The following is a 22,339-nucleotide window of genomic DNA, read 5'->3' as shown; positions in this document are numbered from 1 at the left end:
GGTGGCCTCTATACACACTGTACTTCATTCTAGTCCAGTATATATAGAGCCACTTTCTCACACATGGGCACCATCAAACTCTCCGACATCGTAGAGCATTCGTCTTCCGTGCCTCCTGGTCACTGCTGAGTGGCATAAACTCTGTCTCCTCTGCTTGCAGGTACCTCCCATTCTGAATCTACCTTTGGGTTCCACCGGACTCCTTAGTCTTCTTCTCCAGCGGCATCTTTCCTTAAGTCCTCCATTGTGGTCTGCGGCGGTTTCCGACGTACCATGACACCTACGCACCTGGCTTCCGTGGTGTAGGTATCCATGAGTGGGGTGACTCCAACCTTCCATCTTCCACTGGGTTTTTTTTCAGGGTCCACTGTGAAGAGTTGTCCTTTAAAACTCCAACCGCAACTTCCCCATTGACTTGTATGGAGTAAGCGGTCTTGTTCCCACTCTGCACAACACCTCCGTGGGGTTCCTACATATTCACCTAGGGTGGTTCCTTGGGTCCCCGGCTCTTCTTAGTCTTCTGGATCCAGTCTGGACTTGCGTCGGGGTTTGCATCCCACTATTTTAGTATATGGTTTGGTCTCCCTCTGGAGACCAACGTGTATTTGTGCTACTTACGTGTTCAATTTCCTAAGTATTGTGTGTATGGTGGTTATATCGCCAGGTAGGAGATACTACAATGTGTTAATGAGGTTTGTAATAAAATACCCATTTTTATCACTACACTGTGATTCTTTTTCACTTCATTTATACCATACGATTAAGTATAGGTAACACAAGCTGCTTTACACTTCTACCGGACTAAGCCTGAAGGCTGCTCTCCACAGCTACCACTTGGAGAGCTTTTTTAAGTTGCCAAACCACTAAAATCACCATAAGAGTTGTCTGGATTAGTGCAGGGTGTAACACTTACATAAGTAAGCACCATATACTAAGCCGGCCTCTCACAGAGACCTTGTGAGTGTCCGAATAGGCGTATTTTGCCCCGCACCGAGGGCACCGTCTTATTAAGTTTTATTTTTTCGCCTCTATTACCTGTAGGTGGGCATTCTCAATTGGTGTGGATGTTGATGATGTGGAAGTCTGGTACCTGTGGCTACAATGTGTATCAGAGGGCGTGTTTTTCTACATTGTGGATCTTTGATTGTGTGGATCTTCCTTTTCGGGCGTTGGCTGCATCTGTGTCGAAAATGTAGAGCTCTGACTCAGCCCACCCAAGCCCAATGACGGAAAAAAATTATCTAACAAAGGAGTAGTTGGACATGCGCAATACCTCGAGGAGCAGATGCGACGCACGCCGCCGACCATAAAACTTCCTTGAGAAAAACCACTTGCACGGTCCAGGCACAGCAGTAGATGGCAGTAGTGTGCATATCATGTATATCTGCAGCCCAGAATTGCTAGGAATTTGATTTAACATAGGTTGTACATTTATAAAAGAATCAGTTCTGGAGCAGAAGCACAAACAGGTTGATTTTGAAATGCCAGCTCCCTGTAAAAACAAAATAAGAAACACTCCTCTTTCAAACTACAGTCCAGGACACTGGAGCACATTAGATCAGTAAGGAGTATGGAATGTACCGGTGTGGAGAAAAGAACTATTACCTATGAATGCTTTATTTACCTGGCTCTGGATGGGGAAGGGGTGGTTTCTTTTTGAGCTCACTGGGCACGGTCCTCGGCACCTCTTTCTTTGGTGGCCCAGGAATGGAATGAGGCGTGATGAGAGGGGCAGCTGGTGGGGGAGGGCTTGGTTTCCTTGTCTTCCTGGTCTGAGGGGATGAGACCGGTTTGGATTCCACAGGGGGCACTGTAGTGATTGCCTCATCCATCTTCTCTTCAATTACTTTTTTGGGAGGTGGCTCACTTTTCTTAGGCACAGGATCTCCTGGAGGCTCAGATTTCTGTCCAGAGTCCAAGAGATTCTTTCCCATGTGACTCTCTCTCTTTTCACCGCTTTTGCTTTTCTTTTCCTTCTTTTTCACAACTGCAAACAAATTAATATGACGGTTAGGAACAAAGGCAAAGCATACCACCTGTTGAAAATACTTTAAGATGTTATTGTTTTAAGGAAACATCTAAAAGTGCGACAACTGGTTGCAACAAATATTTAAGTAGACTTTTTTCTCGCATTTATTTTCAAAATCATTTTCCTATTTTGTTGTGTGGTTTTCAATGACTGCGTTGGTGCACATATTATGCACCAACCCTTCCATCATTCCTTTAGGTCCTCATAAGTTGTTTCTCACTTATGATGATTGTTTATGTCTCTCTATTTATGATTATTATTGTATTTAATTATTTTTTATATGTTTTGCTTCTATGTTTCTAGTTTCCATATTCGTGTACTCTAGAGTAGACAGTGGTTTAAAGTCAGTATAGAAAGATTAGATGTGTAAATGGTGAAAGGTCTCCGGTGTTTCCCCCTCACATTACATCACAAAAGACAAGGCTATTTTCTCACAACAGCTTTGAGAATAAGTATATACACAGCAGTGTCAGCGTCCTGGGGTGAGAGGAATATTTTTAATTATAGGAAACTTGTCTTTCTATCAAGGCTGCAAACTGAATGCACTGACTTGTCTGAAATACAAACTAGCACTGTAGCCTTTTTCGAGCTGTTGCATTTAGCGGTCAGATGTTCAACAAATACTGCACACACTGTGAGAAAGTGCCATCTTTCTTGCCTTGGTGTGCCCCCACTTTTTCTGAACTGCTGATGTGCTTTGACTGAGGATGCCCTGGGTTCCTGCCAACCAGGTACCCAGGGCCTGTGTTTCTTCCCTAAAACTGTGTTGAAACTAAAACTCAAGTTGCATCTCTGGCCACCTATCAGCACCTAGTAAATGGTACCCTAGGTACCCAGGGCATGGTGACCAGAGAAGACCCCGAGGACTGCAGCACTTATTGCGCCACCCTCAGGGGCAGCCCTGATGAACCAGACGACGCCTGCAGACTCAGAACCAGGGCCCCCCCAACCGCGACCAGATGAGACTAAGCTTTTCCGACACCCAAAGACACCCCTGCACCCGGTGCCCAACAGCCCCCTGTGCCTCCCTTTGGGGTACTTACCTGTGCTCCAAGATCCCAACTTACCTCTCGACGTGCTGGTCGCCCCAGGAGAGTCTCCTCCCCAGAGCCTGCAGCATTTGTTCCATTTCTATCTTATCCATTGGATAACATTGAGCGCCTGACGGCTCAAAAGCTCCCTGCACCCAGCCGCCCGAGTACCGCTGACTGTGCCACCTTTCTCCTATCATGCTTCCCCCTTTGTCCTAAACAAGTGACCAGGAGCCCAGCTCGCAAAGCCGCGTGGCCTGCTAGCCAGCAGCCACCAACCGGAGGCCCCCTGTCCCCATTGGATAAAATTGGGCCTAACTACCTCTGCACCCGGCCACCCCGCACCGCTGAGGGTGAACCAACTGTACCTACCCGAGAGTGGGGGACTCCCGAGTCTAGGCCCAGAACCACAACTTCACCAGTCGAGTACTCACCAGGAAACCGGTAACTCACTTACCTGCCATTGAGGAACATAGACTGGTTTGACTCGAAAAATCTTCTAAGTGTCTACTTTTGAAAACGTAAAATATTCATATAAAATCAACCGAATTCCAAAATACTCACCTGTGATCAGGAGAGGAGCCAGTACTGTACCCTGTAGCCCAGTACTGAACCGCAAAAGTAATCCCTAGCAGGTTTACTAGTAACTTGTATTTTCTCTATAGGAATCCATTGTCTGCTTTTCTATGAAATTTCTTCTAAGTGTCTACTTTTGAAAACTGGAAATATTCTTTAAAAATCATACGAGGGGCGTGGCCAAGATGGCGGGCTGAGAGGACGCACTTGCCGAGAGCTCCCGAGCCCCTGGAAATCCTGCACCGCTTACATCCGCTGATTCCCCCCGGATCGAGCGGTAACCGCACCTGGTGACCCCCGTGGTGGTGTGGAGCAGTCGGCGAGCCCCAGGTGTCCCGCCACGGTGGTGATTCCGCCCGGATACCGACTGAGACGGTGCCCGCAGATCGGCTTGTGGGAAGCCAGAGAGCCGCGGGACCTTCAGGCTTGGGGTCCCGGCGGCGTGATCCAGCGACTACGAGTGGCCTGCCGGAGTGCCTGCGCTACAGCGACCGAGTGGGTGCCAAGGCGACCTTCGCCGGCGGAGCGGAGCCGAGCGGAGACAGGCGACGGAGGCGTAGCCGGCCTACGACTGCTACGCAAGACCGGGGCTCGAGAACGCCTGCTCCACGTGGCTGCTTCGGCCCTGCCCTGGCCGTGAGGAGTTGAACCGCACCTCCGGAGCATTTGCACATCCAGGCGAGCCGGCCCTAGTTGCCTCTCGCCTTGCGGACCTGTCCTTCGACTGTGTGTGCCGTATTTGGACCCACGACGAGGGTAGGCCCCGTTCCCTGGGCGTTGGGCCCATTGGCTGTAATGGGCGGCCATTTTGGAGACCTCGGACCGGTCGCTCAGCCTTGATCGAGGCCTCTGCGCTGCAGTGCTTCCTGACCGACGACTAGTGCCCGACCGGCTTCCGCTGCTCGGCTGCCCGGACCTTAGGCGCCTCTTCACCACGCTGTGGCCATCGGTGACTCCCGCCCCGCCAAGATGTCGAATGCCAGGGGTCAGAGGAGAGGCGACCGAACTTTGCCGGACATGTTGGGACGTGGTGCCCTGCGCAGCGGGGGGAGCCAGGCCGCCCCGAACTCCCCGGCCCATTCCAGAGGCGCGGACGGCGGAGAACCCCCGGTGACTCGATCATTCCTGGAGTCGCTGTTTAGCTCCTTAAGGGAGGATTTTCAGACTTTGAAGCAGGAGGTGGCCGGTGAGGTCCGGGAAGTCCGGAGAGAAGTGGACTCCCTGGGGGAGCGAGTTAATACTGTGGAGGAGGCTGGTCATTCCAGAGATGAAGAGATCACCCACCTGCAGCAGGAGGTCCTGCGGCTGCGGGAGCAACAGATTGAGCTGCAAGCCCACGCTGAAGACCTCGAAAACCGGTCCAGGCGGAACAATATCAGGGTCCGGGGCGTCCCGTCCAACGAGGAGGGTGACGACGTGACCGCCTACCTGGTGGCTCTCTTCCGTGCGATCTTGGGGAAATCGGAGGACTTTCAAGTCCGTATCGACAGGGCACACAGGGTGGGCCGCCCTCGCAGAACCTCGGCACCCCCCCCCCGGACATTTTGGCCTATCTGCCGGACTTCCCCCTGAAGGAGCGGATTCTCCGCGAGGCGCGGAGGCAGCAACCTTTACGCTTTAGAGAGCACCCGGTGGCTCTCTATCAAGACTTGTCCATGGTCACGCTGCAGAAGAGGAAATCTTTCAAAATTGCCACGGACTTCCTCCGGGAGCATGAAACGCAGTACTCTTGGGGGCACCCCTTCCGCTTGATCTTCCGGGGGAACGGGACATTGCACCAGCTCCGGTCCCTCCAGGATGTCTGCGCAGTATTGGGAATCACGGCTTCGGATGCTGACACCCCGGCGCCGCGACGCCGGCGAAGCACTCGAGACGGTTGGCAGCAGGTCGGGGAAAGACGCTCCCCTCCACCGGAGCGGCCTGACTCGCCCACGATGCGGGCGGACATGTCGAGCGCTATCCAGGAGGCCTCCAGAGCGACAGCGAGTGGAGATGTGGCCTTGACGGCCTGAACTTACTCCGGGGGGAGTCTACATTAGCTCTTCATCACTGCAGGTGCGAGGGTTCTGGGGGTAGGGAGGGACGGGGGTGCTGGTGGTGGGGGCTGGACGTCCACTCAATCGACTTTCCACGGCCTTGTCCGATAAGGACCGGACTGGGACAATGACTTTTTTGAATGGCTTGAGAAGCGGGGGGTGGGAAAGGGAGTTGCAGGGGACTGTTTCGAGTTGGGGGGTTTGTTGGGGGGATGGGAGTTTGGGGCGATGTGGTGCTGGGCGTGTGAAGTTCCGGGGGAGGGGAGGGGGGTCCACTTAGTTGGGGGGTTTTGGGGTTCGGGGACTGTACTGTGCCGTAGGGATGTTTGCCTTCACTGTGTGCTGAGGTTTCTTGTTGTGGCCTCTGTGTTTCGCCCGCTGGACCTTGCCCACCTTCATGTGCGTTTCTGGAACCCCCCTCCTTGATGGCTCTTAAAGTTGTTACTCTGAATGTGAAGGGGCTGAATAACCCGGTTAAAAGGCGGGCCGTCCTGTCTTTGTTGGAGAACTCCCAGGCCGACATCTGCTTATTGCAGGAGACCCATCTGCTGGCCAAGGATTGTCCCAGAATGCGCACCCCCAAGTTCCCCACGCAGCTTTTTTCCTCCAGTGCTTCTAAAACGGCAGGTGTGGCGCTCTTGTTCTCTAGGGGGTTCAGAGGGGAGGTCTTGCAGAAGGTAGCAGAACAGAAGGGGAGACTTCTGGCATACAGGATCAGGGTGGGGGGCTTGGTGATGACTGTAGGCTCTATATACGGCCCCAATGACCACCAGGACCAATTTTTGCACAGGGCATTGGAAGACGTGGCATCCACCTCTGATAGGCACATAGTGCTAGGGGGGGATTTGAATTTGGTCTTTGATGCGACTCTAGACAGGTCTGTGCAACGGCGCCACCAGTTGGGAGAGCTTTCGAGCTCGGTTCGTACCCGACTGGAGGAGCTCGACATGCACGACATGTGGCGCCGCCTCCACCCCGCGACCCGCGCGCATTCCTATTTCTCTCATGCACACAAGTCCTACGCGAGGCTGGATCATCTTCTAGTGACAGGCCCGATGTTCGCACTAGCCTCGACTGCCGACATGGGGGTCTCTCTCTCTCTCCGACCATGCGCCGGTGGAGGGTACTTTGAGTATAACTCCGGTGGCTCGTCCGAGAGGGGTCTGGCGTCTACGGGACACATAGCTGCATAGGCGCTCGACGGTACAACAGATCCGCGCGGCCATAACGGACTTTCAGCGGGTTAACGACAACGGCGACACTTCCCGCGCGACGCAATGGGCTGCCCTGAAGGCTGTGCTCCGGGGCGAATTTATCGCTATCTCCTCGGCGGAGAACAAGGATCGCCAGCTCAAGAGGGACGAGCTTACACGGCAGGTGCGGGAGCTGGAACAGGTACATCACAGAACGGGCGCCCCCAGAGTCTGGAGGCAACTGAAGGCCGCCAGGAAACTCCTGTCTGCTCTTGACACAGACCGGGCGGAGTACGCGGTGCTTCGCCTGAAGCACAAGTATTACACCGGTGGCGACAGGTGCGGCCGGCTCTTGGCACACAAGCTCAGGGTACAGCACCAGCAGCACCGGGTGAAAGAGCTGGTTACTCCCGCCGGAGGGACGGTTACGGAGGACGAGCAGATTGCGGATGTTTTCCGTAACTTCTACGCTGACCTCTATACTGGCGAGGCCCCCTCCGCCCAGGCGGAGGCGGACTATCTGGACTCGGTGTCGCTCCCATCGTTGACACCGGACCAGGCCCAGTATCTGGAGCGGGAGATTCGGATCGAGGAGGTGATTACGGCGATCTCCCGGCTTAAGGCGGGTAAGGCCCCGGGACCGGATGGCTTCATCCCTCTTTTCTATAAGACCTTCTGTCAGGAACTTGCGCCTCTGTTGACGCGCCTCTTCAATACTTTTTCGGAACCGGGTGCCATCCCCCCCGAATTCCTCCAGGCCACGGTCTCCGTGATCCCGAAGCCGGGCAAGGACCGGACTGCCTGCGGGTCCTACCGCCCTATCTCGTTACTGAACACGGACCTGAAAGTTTTCACTAGCATACTGGCAGCACGCCTGGCACTTCATCTCCCGGGCATGGTCGACTCGGATCAGGCCGGCTTTGTGCCAGGCAGACAGACGGTGTACAACACGAAGAGGGTGACTCATATTCTTGAGAAGGCCTCCAGGATTCCCGGGGAGCGCATGCTCTTCTCCATAGACGCGGAAAAGGCGTTTGACAGGGTGCATTGGCCCTATCTAGAGAAGGTCCTGAGCAAGTTTGGGGTCGGCGAGAAGTTCCGGCACCTGATTTTCAACTGCTACCGGTTTCCGTCCGCGGTGCTCCCGACACTTTCCAATAGAACGTGGTACGCGACAGGGATGCCCATTGTCCCCTCTGCTCTTCGCTCTTTATATGGAGCCGTTTGCTCAAAGGGTCCGTCAGAACCCCGATATCACAGGGGTCAAGATGGGAGAGTTTCACCACGCGCTTAGCCTCTACGCGGATGACGTCATTTTGACACTTGATGACCCACGTAGATCCCTGCCTGCATGTATCGCGGAACTGGACCTCTTTGCCGAGGTGGCGGGCTTCAAGGTGAACCTCGGGAAATCTGCTGCCCTCGATGTCTCGCTGACTAGCGCCACCAGAGCTGACCTGCAGAGGCTTTTCCCTTTGAGCTGGTCTGGGGACCGGATTCCGTATCTGGGGATCTTCTTGGCGCCCTCACTCCCCGCGATGGTCACGGCCAATTACACGGCTTTGAGTGTGAAAATCAGAGAGGAATTGGCCCGGTGGGATAAGGGCACGTTATCGCTGCTGGGCCGCGTGGCCGCAGTGAAGATGACCCTTCTACCTCAGGTACTATACCTGTTTAGGGCGCTCCCGCTACAGCCCCCCAAAGGATGGCTCGCGGAGACTCAATCGACCATCGTACGTTTTGTGTGGCAGAGCCGTAGGCCCCGACTCAAACGGACTATAGCTACGCTGGCGCCTGAGTCTGGGGGACTAGGGATACCAGACTTGCAGAAATATTTCCAGGCTGCCCAACTGCGCTATTTGGTGGAGTGGAGCCGGTGGGAGTCGGATAAACACTGGCTGTTTCAGGACCAGGCGGTAGCAGGCAGGACGCTACAGGAGGTGCCTTTCCTGAGACGGGCTCATCGGCCCCCTAACCTTTACGCCTCTTTTGTGACGCGGGTCCCGCTTAGGGTGTGGGACTCAGTGGCTACTAGACATGAGCTCACTACCTTTCCCTCTCCCTTCACGCCGCTGATTGGCAATCCGGACTTTGGGCCGGGTATGGAGACTGGCGCCTACGATCACTGGCGGGCGGCTCCCTGCTGCACCTTGTATCATTTATATGGCCCGGAGGGTGTCGTCCCCTTCCAGGACTTACGTAGGGATTATGGCCTCCCCGAGACGGAGCGCATGCGGTATATGCAGGCGCGCCACTGGGCGCTACAGCCTCAAGTGCGCGAGACGGCAGACCGGGAGATCACGGTGTACGAGCGCTGGCTAATCACTCGCACGTCGGACGCTAAGCTTATCTCCGATTTGTACAAGATGCTGCAGCCCCCCCCCTTTCATATCCACAGCCCGGGTAGGGAGCGCTGGGAGCGGGAGCTTGGTCAGGTGCTGAGTCATACTGAATGGGACCACATCTCCTACCGGGCGCGCCACTCTGCCTATCACACGGGGCTCACGGAAACCTTCACCAAAATTTTAACCTATTGGTATCGCACTCCTGAGAAACTACATGAGATGGATAGTTCAATACCAGGGACGTGCTGGCGTAACTGTGGCCAGAATGGCACGCTTACTCATACCTTGTGGGACTGTCCACATTTGGCTTCTTACTGGGAGGAGGTCCTCAATGAGGTTGATAAATGTTTTGGGATAGAGCTGCCCCGATTCCCTGCCTACGTCCTATTGGGTTTGCCGAATGGACTGATGTACCCTCTCAGATCTAAACGTGGTAGACAGATAGCGATAGCTTTGGGGTCAGCTGTACAAAACATACTCATACACTGGCGCTCCACCACGCTCCCCACTGTTGTCGGCTGGTTGCATAGATTATGGCATGTCCTTGGGCTGGAGAAACTGTCTTTGGTGGTGGCAGGAGACGTAGATACTTTTGAGGAGCTGTGGGCGCCTTTCCATAACCTGTTGTGCTCTGAATTCAAGGAAATCACCTGCCCTAGATATCTCAGACTGTTACGGCTGACACCGCCGCCGGACCCGCCTGTTTGATTGGGCTAAGCCGGCATCTGGTAGCGGGGGCACACGTTCGGTTGCTATGAGGGGAGGGCGAATGGTTGACGGCACAGTACAGGGGGTGGGACGGGGTGTGGGTGTAGTAAATATGAGGTAGTAATCGGTGCAATACAAAAATAGAGGCAAACAGTAAGTTACATGGAAACAGAAGTGACACTAGTGAGCAGCCAACATAATCAAAATATAGGAGGTAGCAATTGTTGCAGTCCAGGGATAATAGTCAAATGGTGCAATGAGACTGGAGAGCAGCCAGAAATATATGAGCTAATGATCGGTGCGTTAAATACAAGTAGAAGTATAATACTGCAATAAAAGGCAGACATTCGCTAGTTGAGAATAGTCTAAAGGGGCCTGTTCTTAGAGTGTGGTCGAATAGTGAAAAAGACTAGTCCATGATGGCCGACAAAGAGATAGAGAGAGAGACCAGTCTAAAATGGCCGCCAAATTGTAGTGATTACAGAGTATAGTTTCCCTTTCTACTCTGGGTGGGTCAAGTTAGTCCATCTTCCATGTTGCTTGAAGGGGAGGATAGAGTTCAGCTTCTATGCTGCTAGATGGTGAGGAGAGAGGCTTATCTCGGTTTTGCTGATCCCTGACCGCGTTGGTATGTAGCCTCATGGTCATCTGGTGTGCAGGGGGGGCGATTTATGGCTACAGTTTATGGCCCCAGCCCTATTAGCCAATGGAGAGTGAAAAACCACTGCAAAGCCCTCGAAAATACAAATCACGCAGATAGCTTAAAATTCCGTGCATAGAGTAAAAAACCGGCATGTGTGTTTAAAGTAGCATTTTTTTCGTGCATGATTCCGTGCAGAAAGTGGGAAACCGGCATGAGTATTTAAGATGCTAGATTTGCGTGCAGTTACCTTCTGAGTCTCCCCTGACGCTGCTCAAATAGTTTTGCGTGCAGTATGCAAAGAGTGAAAAATCGGCATGAGAATTTGGAATAAAAGCTTTGCTTGCAGTTACCTTCCGAATCGCCACTGACGCTGCTGCTCAAATCAGGCACCTCCAGAGTTGCGCAGTGGTTGCCCAAAACACACAAGCAGACAAACAGGGCACACCGGCGCCGCTCTCGATGTCAATTGCTCCGTTCTTGTTGATCCACTGGGAGGGGTGAGGGGGGGAAGCCTCCCGCCGGAACGCTGCCCAAAACACACAAACAGGGCGTACCGGAGCCGCTCTAGATGCCCATTGCTCCGTTCTCGTTGCTCCGCTGGTAAGGTGGAGGGGGGGAAGCCTCCCGCCGGAACGCTGCCCAAAACACCCAACCAGTGCACACCGGAGCCGTTCTAGGTGCCGATTGCACCGTTCTCTTCGATCCTCTGGTAGGGGGGGGGGGGGGGGAGCCTCCCGCCAGAACGCTGCCCAAAAAACCCTACCAGTGCACACCGGAGCCGTTCTAGGTGCTGATTGCACCATTCTCTTTGATCCTCTGGTGGGGGGTGGGGGAGGAAGCCTCCCGCCGGAACGCTGCCCAAAACACCCAAACAGGGCGCACCGGAGCCGTTCTAGGTGCCGATTGCACTGTTCTCGTTGATCCACTGGGAGGGGGGAAGCCTCCCGCCGGCCCGCCCTCTGTCACCCGCGCCGGATCGGTCAGCGCCAACTCCCGTCCGTTTGTCACCCGCCCCGGCGGCTCCAGTGACACTGATCAGTTGCCGGCGGTGATTGCAGGCAAGCAGGGCACCTCCACACTATAGAGGGCAGTGGGATGCAGTTGTCTGTCCGGAGCCTCCCAGGCGTCCTCAGCATGGTTCTGGGTTCAGGTTCATACCCTCCAGGTCCGGTGCAGGCGAAGGTGATCTTCAGGCGGGTCGGGTACAGGCGATGGTGATCTGTTCCACCGAGGTTGCAAGGGTCCCAGCCGTCACTGCTGCAGGTACGTGTTTCATAGCGATATTCCAGTTACTTTTAAAAACCAGTTACTTGAAATCAATCCAGTTACTTGTTACACTCCAGTTACTTGTTTTTCTCGCCGAGGGTGGTGCGTGCTATCAGGGATAATTCCAGGAAAGGGATCCCAAGCACTAGGAGCTCCGGACCAGAGCTCCTACCAGGTGGCCATCTTGGCTTTCCATGGATTGTTTCTTGATTCTATGTGATTAGTTAACATGAAATCTCAATTATTTTTCCTCCAACGTTTGCTATTCAACTTGAGACCAAAGGGCAGGACCTTGTATTGATAATGCAATGGAAATGTGGAAGTACGCATCTTGGAGGTCCACCGAACACATCCAATCCCTTACTTGCAGATGTGGACATATTTGGTGAAGGGCCAACATGCGAAACTTCTCCTTGACTATGACCTTGTCTACGACTATGTCCTCCTGATCTTTTTTGAGGACAAGAAAGTACCTGGAGTAAACTCCTCTTCCTCTTTATGAGGGTGGAACCTCTTCTATCGCCTGCTTTCGAAGAAGAGCTCTCACCTCTTTTTGAAGCAGCTTTAACTGATGAGGACGAGACTTTTTCGGTGGTATGTCCTTTGGAAGCGTACTGAAACGTAGCGCGTATCCATTTCGTAGTATATTCAGCACCCAGCGATCTCTTGTGATGCTGGCCCACTCTGCCAGATGTTGTGAAGCACTTCCTCCCACTGGAGTGGGCAACGGCGGCAGAGGAAGCCACTGCTCTTGACTTTCCTCCCGCTCTGGCCGTGGTAGAGGACTACTGTTGGTGACCACCTCTACCTCGGTTTGGACTTTCCTCCTCGAAACTGGGACTTCCCTTGGTTCTTGTTCCGGGACCACTGAGGGGTTTGAACCCTCTGTTGAGGCCCCTTGCGCTTGTTGGATTTGTAGCGGCGCTTAAATTCCTTCTTTTTCTCCAACCTGACCGCCTTGACGTTGTCCAACTCAGTTTTCATCCTATTCATCTCCTCATCTGCGTGCCTGCCGAAGAGAGAAGAGCCAGAGAACGGGAGGTTCAAGATTCTCTGCTGCGCATCTGGCTTTAGTCCGGTCAATCTCAACCAGGACGACCTCCTGGCGCATATGCCATGCGCGTAAGAGTGCGCTAATAGCACCGCACCATCTGCCGCTGTGTTTATCATTTGTTTAGCCACCAAAGATCCCTCCGTGACTATTTCGCCAAAATCCTTTTGGTCCTCCTTTGGGAGCTTTGCTTTGAAACGCTCCAAAGAGTCCCAGAGAGCTCTGTCATAACGGCCAAGCAACGCAGCCGCGCTGGAGACCTTAAGGGATGCAGAAGTGCAGGCCCTGCGATTGTCGCCGGGTTGACGACGGCGGAGGATCCAGAATCTTCGACGTCGACAACGTACCTTTTCTCGAGTCAAAGGTCTTTTCTTAGAAATATGACCCACCTGAAGATCTTTTCTCAGCGCCGAGCCCAACGCTGAAGCAGAAGGACGCGAGGACTTGCTTCTAGAAGGTGTTCTAGACCTCTTGGAGCCGTGTTCTAGACCTCTTGGAGCCCTTCCTTACCGGAGACCTTCCTCTAGAGGATTTATCTGCCAGGCCATACAGGCGAATTCTTTCCCTGTCCTTTAATGTTCTTCTGGACAGGTTTTGGCAGTGAGGGCAGGTCTTAGGATCATGATCCTCAGGTAGACGAAGAATACAGACCTCATGAGAGTCTGTTTTGGCCTTCTTTTTACCACAAGAAGGGCAAGAGTCAAAAAGATGGCATTTTAGATTGCTAAAAATGCCCAAACCTTATCCAAAAAAAGACAGCTTCTTACTTCTACAGATGAAAAACATCTAAGTAAGGAATAAAAGTAATAAAAAGTGAAGAGATTTTCTCACAGAAATCAGAAAATAGTGGAGCTGTGTTGCCAGTATCCTTCCTGAAGGAGCCGGAAAAAACAACTGACCTAACTGTCACCTCTGAGGCATGATGGGAAGCTGGGGGTCAGGAGTGCCTTAAAGGCACGGTGTCAGTTTATTGCTATGCAGCTACAGGTTAGCTTTTCAGTCTTTTTAGACTGTATTTGCAATGCAGCCTGGGAGCTTCCTATGCTTTCAGTGATTTCTGAGATTTTCTACTGTTTTCTGAGCATTAAAACAGTTTCTAAACAAATATTGTTGTTGTTTCTCCTGTTTCTAATGCATGTTTTTCATATATGGTGGAAATTCCTTACAGCAGGATTCAGCTCTGGTGTTTATTAGGCTGCAATTGCTTATTGTTGTATATATATATATATATATATATATCTATACTACTATAATAAAGGAAGAACTTTCAGCCTTTGAGGCGGGTAAACTCGGGAACCACAGCGCCAATCCACACACCCGATACACCGTTGGAATCGTCAGGGTGTGTAGATGGTTATAGGCTATATAAATACATTTTTTTTTTTTTAAACGTGATTTACAAAATTTACAGTAAAAAAAAAAAAAAAGCAGTCCCTCCGAAGTAGCGCCGGACGCGACGTGCGTGCTCAGGTCAGGAGCGCGGGGAGGAGCGGCGTCCAGGAGCGCGACGAGGCGCGGCGGACATGGCGCGGGGGAGGAGCGGTGACGTGAGGAGCAGCGGACAGGCCAGCGGCGGTGCGAGCAGCGGACAGGCAGCTGAGGTAAGGGGACCCATGTCGGGGCAGGCAGGGGACGGGCTGGGCGGGGGCCCGGGGTGCAGGAGAAAAGAGAATGATTCCGTGTTTTAACTCTAGGCCAAAAAGATTAGCTATGATGTAAGCTTTCCCAGCCAATGTACACTCTGTAGAACGGATTGGTCAGCTGTACACCTCTGCAAAGAAGAACAGACATATTTAAAGCAGTATATCAGCAGCGGACAGGCGGGAGGGGGTCGGTGCAGGCGGGGAAGCCTGTTGCTCCCGGGCAAGGTCGGAACTGGAGATAGATATATATATATCACATATAATATAGTGTTTCCGGGGTCTCGCGCATGGGTGGGAATATTCTAATGCTTAGGACTATTGATGAGGATCCCATGGAAGAGAACATCCTGAACAGCCCCTTGAAAAACTGCCGCATGACTCTGGAAGAGTAGAGAGAGGAAGACCCATCCTGCCGGAAACAAGATATTGCCGCTACTGCCGCTACAAAGACCTTCAAAGTGGAGTGGGAAAGTCCTGATTGAGCCAACTGCAGAAAGAACGGCAGAAGCTGAGAAGGAGAGGAGTGCTCGGGATGGATATTGGCAGATGCACACCAGTGACAGAACCTTTTCCACTTTAGCTTGTAAGTCTTTACTGTGGATGGAGCTCTCGCATAGGCAAGAACCTCTCTACATGCTGGCGAAATGTTCAAGTGGGCAAATTCAAGGTGTTCAGATTCCAGGCCGATAATTTGAGAGAGGAGGGGTCCGGATGACAGACCTGACCCTTGTCCATTGTGAGGAGATCCGTTCGAGGACGAAGGAGGATGGGTTTGCACTGTGAGAAGCAGCAGTTCCGAGAACCACGCTTGTCGAGGCCATCTGGGAGCGATCAGGAGAATGTGGCACGGCTGTCTCCGCATCTTCCACAACACTTGAGGAACCGGCGGAAAAGCGTAGGCAAATAGATTGCACCAGTCCTTCGAAAGGGCATTCCTGCACGACCCTTGATGGGGAAGCCAACTTGCATAAGACTGGCATTTCCGGTACACAGGGATCGCAAAAAGATCCATGTCCGGGCGACCCCACAGCCGAAAGATGAAGTCCAGAGTCGGCTGATGCAACTCCCACTCGTGGGTTGAGGACGCGGACCTGCTGAGGGAATCCGCTAGGATGTTGGAGATGCCTGGTAGGTGAACGGCTGTCAGAGTAATTTGGCGACGGAGTGCCCAGTCCCAGATGTTCAGTCCAAGCTGAGAAAGGAGCTGTGACACCCTGCTTGTTTACATAGTGCATACTGGTGGTATTGTCGGTTTGAATGAGCACTGATTCTCCCTGGAGGAGAAGATTGAAAGACTTGAGCACCAGGAAAATGGCAATTAGTTCCAGTCTGTTGATGAGACAGGGTCCACTTACCCTTTACGGATAGCCCCTGAAGATGTGCGCCCCAACCTTACAGGGAGGCATCCGTGGTAAGGACGAGCTCCGGAGCGATGGTTAGGAAAGAAGTACCGGCAGCGATGTTTGACGGTTGAGCTCACCATTGGAGAGAGGATCGCATCCGAGCGGTCACCCGGACCAGATCGTTGAAAGAACAAGTGACCTGACGCCAATGTTTTGTCCAGTTCCTCCTGAATTGGGCGACTCCTGAGCCTGCAATTTGGGATCAGGGAGATACAGGAGGACGACATCCCAAGAAAAGACTTCAATACACAAACTGAAACGGACGCTTTTGAACGGATGAGAGCCACTGGGCGTAGAATCCGCAGCTGACGCTCGTGAGACACGAATGCCTTCGCCAGTGAAGTATTCAAAGTGGCGCCTAGAAAGGTCCTTGCATGGAGCTGGATCGACCTGAGACTTCTCGATGTTGATGGAGAGACCGAGAGAGTGTAATAGAGTCTGAAAGAATCGTGTGTCCAGAGACGCCTGATGACGAGATTGCGACTTGAGGAGACAGTCGTCCAGGTATGGAACAATTTGAACTCCCTTCAAACGTAGATATGCCACCACCAGGGCCGGGACTTTCGTGAAGACGCGAGGGGCGGAGCGAAGGCTGATAGGCAGAACCTTGAATTGAAAGTCGAGGATCGGACGACATTTGCCTGACTGAAAACCGGGAATATAATCCCATCCCCTTCTGAGACTTGGGAACCACTTCGATGGCACCTTTCTGAATCAAGAGTCGAATTTGTTGAAAGAGCTCCTTGAGGTGAGCCGGAGGTGGACCAGATGGAGGAGTGTTTGGAGGGAATTTCACAAACTCCAAAGCATGGCCTTTTGATACAATGTCCAGCACCCAACAGTCCAAGGTGATTGAAGACTGTTAGAACTGGCTATTTCTAAGGCTGACGCCAAAGCCAGGCAGAAACCACCATTCTAGTCAGGGCAAGGAAGTCACACGCCAAGATAACCCCTGCTCACCCCCTTGGTAGCTTGGCACGAGCAGTAAGGCTAAACTCGGAGGCAATGTGTAAAGCATTTGCGCCAGCACACAACAGCAACAACATACTAGGCACACCACAAAAGGGACTCCACACAAGGTTATATTAAAATAACTTTTGTATTGTAAACACATATCAGATAAAAAAATCACACATGCCACAGGGGCCACTGTCAGAATCAACACTTTTAAAAATAGAAATACTTGTCAGAAGTTAGAATAAAAGGATATAAAATCACTGTAGCACAACATAACAGTTATAAATCACATCCAGTAACTACTGGGAACAGGTACCAGGACCTCACTAGGACCACCTGTACTAAAAAGAACAACCACCTAAGAATAAAATACATTTAGGGGTATAAACCAGAACACATTACCCATGATGCGTGAAACACATTCAGAGGAGTAATAAAGGAAAACCACCAAAGTATCACACAGTATTTAGGGGTCTAGGAAAGAACACATTACCCATGATGCATAAATATACATTCAGAGGAGTAGTAAAGAGAAACACATGATGCATAAACCTACACATTCAGCGGTGTTCAGAACAAAGCACATGATGCAATAAAATACATTCAGAGGTGCGGCGCAAGAAGACACATGATGCCTAAAACATTCAGAGGTGCAGCGCAGGGAAAAGGAAGACACATGATGCCTAAAAACATTCAGAGGTGCCAGAATAATACAATAGCGCAAAAACACAGAGTAGGCAGTTACCATCCTAGACATAGCAGATCACCACATTGCGCACAACTTACATAAGCCACCACCTGTGGCAGCCCCTAGGCCAACTGGCCTTGTTGGGGCAAAGATGCCCTGGGTCCAAATGTCAGGGCGCGCTGCCATGCAGCGCCAGTCCAAAGTAAAGCCCTAAACGTGGCAGCTGCCCACTAAGTGCTGGGTAACTGTAAGCAGTCACCAAAAAGGCCTAAACGGTGCAGCTGCCCACTAATTGCTGGGCAGCTATGAATCATAAAAACTGTGGCAGGGGGCTCTGAAATAAAGATGTGCCCGTTGAGCCTAAACTGCGCCACACTGAGCCACACAGGCTCTGCAGCGAATCCTCTCTCTGGAGCCCTCTGGCTCCTCAATAAAATGCCCCCCTGAGCCTAGCAGGCTCTTAGAACAACTGTGGGGTCGTTGGAGCCCCCTCTGGGGCTTGACGTCATGAAAATGGCCCCCGAGCCTCTCCGGGCTCTTAAATCACATAGGGCACCTCGAGCCTCTCTGGGACCGTAAAACAAATGGAGGCGGGGAGCCTCTCGGGGCCCCAAACTCAAATGATGCCCCCAGAGCCTCGTGGCGCGGGGGGGGGGGGGGGGGGGGGGGGGAGACACCGGCAATGTGTCCCGACGCCCCCCCTCTCTTTGAAAGCACCCGCACTCACCGGCTGTCTTCTGGCGGGCGGGGCTCTCCTCCTCACACGGGAGCCTCGCTCCCTGCAGCACCCCTCCGGCGGTCGCTTTGGGGGCGCGGGCGGGGCTCCTCTCCTCCTGGGCTGTCCTAGAGGCAGCAGGGCTCCCTCGCATCACGGGAGCCCTGCAAACCGGTCGCCAGGCTTCTTCTTTCTTCCCCCCGGGCTGCGGGGGCGGGCACTTCCGGCCGGCCGCGCTGGGATTGGCCGGCCGGCCAACCAACCACTTCCGGGTCGCTGCGGGCAGCGCAGCGGCCCTTCTCCTTAGGCAGGCAGGCGGGGGCTGATTTTTGCGGGCAAATGCCAGGTGGGCACCGGCTCTTTGACAAATAACCATAAATCGAGGTGGGCACTCGATCGGCCCACAAGTCCGCCACAAAACGGGCCAGATGCTGGGTGGGCACCGGCGAAGCACAAGGGAAGCGCTCTAGAACACTACGAGCAAAATAAAGCGCTCTTAAGCGCTGGAAGCCAAACAAAGCGCTCCCAGGCGCCAGGCAAAAGCGCTTCCAAGCGCTGGGGCAAGAACAAAGAGCTAAAGACAAATAAAGCTCCGGTAAAAATGTCCCCCCAGCAGGAAAATCCTCCAGGGTGCCCAGAAGACACCACCAGGTCCTGGGTCAGGGAAAATGGAGCAGGCGCTCCCAGCACAGCAAAGTTTCCAATCCCCCCTGGCAAGGCAGAGGGGTCCCATGGATTCCTTCAGTAGTCCAGCATATCCAGGGGCTGGGCAGGGCCCAGGGAGGCAAGCCTTCCCCTGGGCCCAAGTAGCAGCACGCCCCTGGCAGATTCAAGTCTAGAAAAACAAGAACAAATTGGAAGGGGACACAGCACCTTCTTATACAGGGAAAAGTCTTTGAAGTCTTTGTGCAGGCAGTGTGAGAACCAGCTAGAACTGGTTATAGGGAAGTCCCTTCTGTATCAGGGACAGAGGTGACAGTTGCCCAGCGGTGGGTGGAGCCAGCATTGTGGTCAGGCAGGCACAGCCCTTCACTAACAGGTGCCATCTCCTCCCACTTCCCTGGCAGCAGATGCTGCCTTTCATCCATGGGCTGACTCAGACAACCTCCTGGGCTCTCCCGCCCCTGTCATCCTCAAACCAGACAGTTAATCCACAAGCAGGCCCAGGCACTCCTGACCCAGGCTCACCAGCCAATCACACGCCAGACACAAATTACACAAATATGCCAATTTCAAAAAGTGGCACTTCTAGACTAGACACAATCATGCCGCATATACCATTTTGCAGCATTCAGTCTCACAAGTTCTCTCATACCAAACTCGCCCCTGCACTCCCCACACATCAGGAACTACCATAGGCATACATATTCCCCATTCATTCCTATGGGAGGGCAGGTCACTCACCACACATACATAGAGAGCTCAAGCACTTTACACTGTACCACAGTGAAAAAGTGCGCAGAGGCCTAAAATCACCACCACCAGGTTCCAGAAACAGGCTAGGAAAAAGCAAAAAGTCTCGGGGTGAACCTGCCTAAAGGGCCGGGTCCAACAAAGACCAACTGGGAAAGAAAAGGGAGATTCGACCTCCAACTTTGAGCGGGGAAGGCAAGTCATTGCTTCTTAGAAGCGGAGCCTCTGTAGGAAGGCTTTCTTCTGTAGGACTTGGTAGACTGCTGCCGATAGGACTGCTGTGACTCGGAGGAATATCTTTGATTTCCTTGGCCGTAGGAGCGGTACTGGTTGGATCCGCCGCAAAAAGAAGAGGTGCCCCGTCCGCGTGCACTACGAAAAGGCTGTTTGCCTAATGCACGAGCCGTCTCGGTGTTCTTTTTTATGGTTTGAAGTGCGTTGTCCACATGCTGGCCAAAAAGTGATTCGCCGTCATAGGGCATGTTGAGGATTTTCACCTGAAACCTATTGGCCAAAAGAGGTGGAACGAAGGCAGCCCTGACAACCTAAAACAGCTGCCTCAGCAAGCTGACGAAAACCAGTGCACGCAATGTCCACAGAGCAGTCAATAATATCTGATGGCGCTCTCGCCTCCTCCTGAAGAATCTTGAGAGCCTCTGCTCTGGAAGGCTCAGGGATGAGGTCGATAAAAGAAGACATATCCGACCACATCTGGCGGTCGTAGCGCCCCAGAATGGCCAGAGAATTCGCACCCCTCACGGTGGTAGAAGCCATAGTGGAATTTTTTTTGCCAATGGCATCAAGACGACGTCCCTCAAGGTCAGGAAGAGCGGTAAGTGGAGAAGACTGGTTCCTGGAACGGCGCTGTGTGGCCTGGGTGGTCAGGGAATCGGGTTTAGGCTGCGCTGTCAAACAAGCTGCAGAACCTGGGGCGCCCTATATTTCTTCTCCAAACGAGGAAGAAGTGCCGAAATAGAATTTAAAGTCTGCATCAGTTTGACACCCTCGTTCCAAATGAAGTCAATTATGGGCACTGTCCGGACCTGTTTAGAAGGTTAACTCTTGAAATCATTAAAAAAAATAGTCCTCATCCTTCAGAACCATAGGAAGTTTAAAACGCTGCGCCACTCGTTCCATAAGTTGGTGAAACACAGCTACATCCACGGAAGGGGAATCTCCTGGACCCGAAGGTGGCGGAGAAGGTGTCTGGATCTGATAGTCGTCCCAATCCGCCATGTTCCCATCATCATCGACCTCGTCGTCTTCCCGATCTGGGCGAACGTCGTCATCCTCCTAAACCGTTGCATGGACCTGAATAGAGGTTGTAGGTGGTGCAGAAGGCGTAACTGACTCTGGCAGTGGAGCAGGGGGAGGAGCTGCGGTAGTTGCAGGCACCGTAGGTTGAGACCACCCCTGGTGAGACTTTGGAAATCGTCTATTATAATCTTCTAGCATGTATTGGAGATTAGAAATGAGGGAGAGCGGTATTTGTGCGGTGGGAACCTGAACAGAAGGTTCCTCCTCATGAAAATAAGGATCTACCTGATCATCCTCATAATCTTGACATTTGACAAGCTCTGAAGTGCTTCGAGCTGCCCAGAATCTATCATCTTCGTCCTCATCAGAACCAGATCCTGCTCCGAACCTGTGGCAAAAAGAGGTGAGGGAGGCTGAGAATGACATGGAATTGGAAGCTGATCCAAAGGCACCTGTCACCGTTGGAGCATTGGGTCAACAGCAGAAGCTCCTGATCTGGATGAAGAAATTGGCACCAGAGGAAATGATGCGAAGGTAGACATTGACGATATTAACACCGTCGATGGGACAATCAGTCGACTAACTTTCGTTATGTAAAAGAGACCAAAATTGTTCCTGAACCAATCAGAACCTCTCACCCTCTAGAATACTCCTGAGAGAACCTTTTGCCCATCAGATTTTCCTGCACTTGTGCTTTAGACATCTTTTGTGCTAAATCCAAGGTGAGCCTCTCAGGGGAGGAGGGGGGAGTCACATGTGAATCTATGTAAGCTTCCAATACTGGAGAACTACAGTTACAGGTAAGTAACTTGTTTTCTTACTCCAGTATTTGAGCTTTCATAGATTCACATGCCTGAATCAGATAGCGAGCAGTAAATCATAGCACATTTTTCCTCTCCTAAGACCTAGAACCAGGCAACTTATATACATTGAAAATTGAACTTTATATACATATACACTGAATCTTACAAAATTGCACATATCAACACAACAATAAAATGTGCATAAGTAAGTAATTAAGTAAAGAGGGATCAACCGTCAATGGAAAAGGTTTCTCCGTACTGCTTCTCCCACTGCCACATTCTTCTCAGCGACCGCATCTAGGCAGTAATGCCTGGTGAAGGTGTGTGTACTCTTCCAGGTAGCCGCCCTGCAGATATCCCATATAGGTACTCCAGCAAACAAAGCAGTGGAGTTGGACACTGCTCTCGTAGAATGAGCACGAACACGTGCATTCAATGGCTTCCCAGCCGCCTGATGACAATATTGTATTGCACTTGAAATCCATCGGGCAATTCCCCTTTTGGATAAAGGAAAACCACCCTTCCTTGGTGCACTAGAAGATACATTCAGTTGTGAAGACTTGCGGAAACGCCTTATTTTTT

At 52.3% G+C, this 22,339-nt stretch overlaps 1 protein-coding gene across 2 annotated transcripts in view; it reads right to left on the bottom strand.

The window, feature by feature from the left end:
* Positions 1 to 22,339, bottom strand: part of KMT2A (lysine methyltransferase 2A) — a 1,431,261-nt gene that overhangs the window by 1,181,364 nt on the left and 227,558 nt on the right. For both annotated transcript variants that reach the window (XM_086956712.1, XM_086956713.1), the window contains exon 7: positions 1,625 to 1,987. In XM_086956712.1, coding sequence (XP_086812838.1) covers positions 1,625 to 1,987 — 363 coding nt within the window. The remainder of the gene's footprint in view (positions 1 to 1,624; positions 1,988 to 22,339) is intronic.

Source organism: Lissotriton vulgaris, chromosome 2_1 (assembly GCF_964263255.1).
Source record: "Lissotriton vulgaris chromosome 2_1, aLisVul1.2, whole genome shotgun sequence".
In the NCBI taxonomy this organism is placed as follows: Eukaryota; Metazoa; Chordata; class Amphibia; order Caudata; family Salamandridae; genus Lissotriton; species Lissotriton vulgaris.
The sequence above is the reverse complement of the archived record's forward strand: the minus strand, read 5'-3'. Positions and strand labels throughout refer to the sequence as shown.